This window comes from Pollachius pollachius (assembly GCF_949987615.1).
Source record: "Pollachius pollachius genome assembly, chromosome: 11".
Taxonomy (NCBI): domain Eukaryota; kingdom Metazoa; phylum Chordata; class Actinopteri; order Gadiformes; family Gadidae; genus Pollachius; species Pollachius pollachius.
Genome location: NC_136944.1, coordinates 17107005 through 17109504, shown reverse-complemented (window position 1 = coordinate 17109504; position 2500 = coordinate 17107005). Strand labels below are relative to the sequence as shown.

General features: G+C 52.2%; 1 protein-coding gene across 1 annotated transcript in view; it reads right to left on the bottom strand.

Annotated features, from left to right (window-relative positions):
* Positions 1-2500, bottom strand: part of adgrl1a (adhesion G protein-coupled receptor L1a) — a gene marked incomplete at both ends in the record, with an annotated part of 59161 nt that overhangs the window by 5190 nt on the left and 51471 nt on the right. Inside the window, 2 exon segments of the mRNA XM_079746161.1 lie at positions 1434-1530; positions 2423-2500. The exon segment at positions 2423-2500 is cut by the window's right edge and continues 78 nt beyond it. Coding sequence (XP_079602287.1) covers positions 1434-1530; positions 2423-2500 — 175 coding nt within the window.

Here is a 2500-nt window from a genome sequence, read left to right as displayed (position 1 = left end):
TTAATGATAACAGCAGCAGTGTGTGCCTCCCCGAGACTCATCCTATTTAATTATTACTCCCTGATAGTCACTCTCCCCGTCTCCCCCCCCCACGCTCCCCCACTGCGACAAGGGCTGCAGTTCTCTCACTTTCTGACGACTGACAAACTTTTCTCAGAGGCACTAAAAATAAAGGCTTCACGCCTCAGCCTTGTTTATGTTTTGACAGCGCACTACAGTATAATCCGGGGCCGTCTTCGCCTCACTCTGCTGCCTTTCCCTGTCTGCTCCGTGTACCGAGCGGAGGGGCGCCGCCAGGCCGCCCTGCGGACCCCTCGGTCGACTCCTCGTCCACACACACACACACACACACACGACACACGTGCATACCTAGACGCATGCACCAACGCATACCCCGCATAGCACACGCTAAGAAGAAAACACGCACACACGCACACACACACGCATGGACACATATGTACACGGACGCAGACGCACGCGCGCACACACACACACACGGACACAAACACACACTCACACAGAGCAACGGCACACACACGTCTACAGAGACAGATTCACAGACACATAAGCACACAAACACACCCTGGGTCTCCAACACAAACACACTTTTAATCCAAAAGACCCCACCCTCCCCCCCCCCCCAGCCTGACTCCTGTCACGAGGCTCAGTTGGAATAATTAGCCGTGCTCCGACTCAGGCGACGCTCTTCATTAAAAACAAAATGGATGAAATTAGCATAGAGAGTGACGGCTGATTTGGAACTCGCCTCTTTGTCTTCATTAACCTCCCCGCCACCACCAGCGCCACCGCCTGCGCCACCTCCGTCTGAACCCCACCCCCGTCTGAACCCCACTCCTTCTCCCCGCCGCCCTGATGGCTTCTAATGGGTTCTAATGGGTTCTGCTGCGAGACAGCCGGCAGCTTAGGCTGTGGCCCACCACTCACACGTCACTTGACGGATATGACTGAGCTGTCTGCGCCGGAGGAACACGCCTCTCCGCTCGGGGTGGGCGGGGGGGAACAAGGCAAGGCAATCCCGTTTTTCAAAGGGTGTGGAAAATGTAAGCATTTGATCTGAGATAATTCGTTGGCTTTCAGAGATTTGCGTGACTTTAAGTATGCCAAAACAATTTAAAACAATGTTTAAATGAGTAAAGTAAGTGAAGCGAATGTGTAGAATACGGTATATCGAACCAGATACTTTCCTTTTCATATTGTGGTAGTAAGGTTAGGAAAAGTTTGCTTTAAAACTAATTACAGAGAGAGAGAAGGGGTTAACAGGAAGTGGGGGGCAACCGGAAGTTGGGGGTAACAGGACGTTGAGGGTAACAGGAAGTTTGGGGTACCAGGAAGTGGGGGGCAACAGGAAGTTGGGGGTCACCGGAAGTTGGTGGTAACCGGAAGCGGGGGTAACAAGGTGAGGAGACACTCACCACGGTTGAGTGTCGGGGTGCTGTTAATGTCTCCTGCCATGAAAGAAGATTCCGTCTGCTTCCGGACCGTGTCGTTCCACATCCTGCGGATCCGACTCTGGAGACGAGAGAAGAAGAAGAACGAGGGGGGGGGGGGGGAGTTGCGGATGAGTGGCGGCGAGGAGATAAAAACATAAAAACAGCAACACAAGGTGAATATATAAAAAGAAATAAACAAAGAGACTAGTTAAATGCAGAAAAGGCGACTCCGTAACACGGAGGGGGGTTACTGTAATCAAAAGCACGGGGACCTGCTGTGTATCCGTAAAAGACAACAAACAAGGCAAACAGAAGAAAGCAAAGACACAGGGGCGTGCAGCAAACAGGCCTGTGCCTCTAAGTCCTGTTAACAAGGAGGCAAGCTAATAGACTCGGGGACACTGGGAGAGGCCGTCGTGCACCGCGGATGAGCTCAATGTCGCTTGTTGGAGAACGTGTTACAATACGTCCTGAGATCGCTTGTTTGCCGAACGTGTGTGCATAGAGAAGGAGAGCGAGAGAGAGCGATCTTATGAGCGTGTTCGCCGCCGTCATGAACACACTGCTGTTGTTGGAGAGCCATTGTATGTGTTCTCTCTCTGTCGTTGTTGTTGGCTGTTTGGCCTTTACACACACAAGATTGCATTTGGTCGATACAGGTCTTTTGTTGTTATTTTATTATGTCCACACACACACACACACCCACACACACACACAAACAACCTTACACAAGCACACAGGTGAACACAGGCCTAGCGCCATCAGCGTCACAGTGTATATCTAACAGCCTTCATATTTTACTAAACCGGACCAGCCCAATGAAAACAGCCAGCCTCCTGCTGCTCTTGTTATTAGTTTGATGGACTGTTGTGTTTGTGAGTAGGTTGCAGTGCCCTTCCTGCTCGATGTGCTCTGTGCTCTGCACTCGGTACTCGGTGTGCCCGCTGCTCGTTTGCTCTGGGCTGGCTGACCTGTCTGTGGGCCGCAGCGTGCCGGGCCTGGCTGCCGCTGTAGTAGCGGTTGTTGGAGCGCAGCGCCGAGTTCTTCAG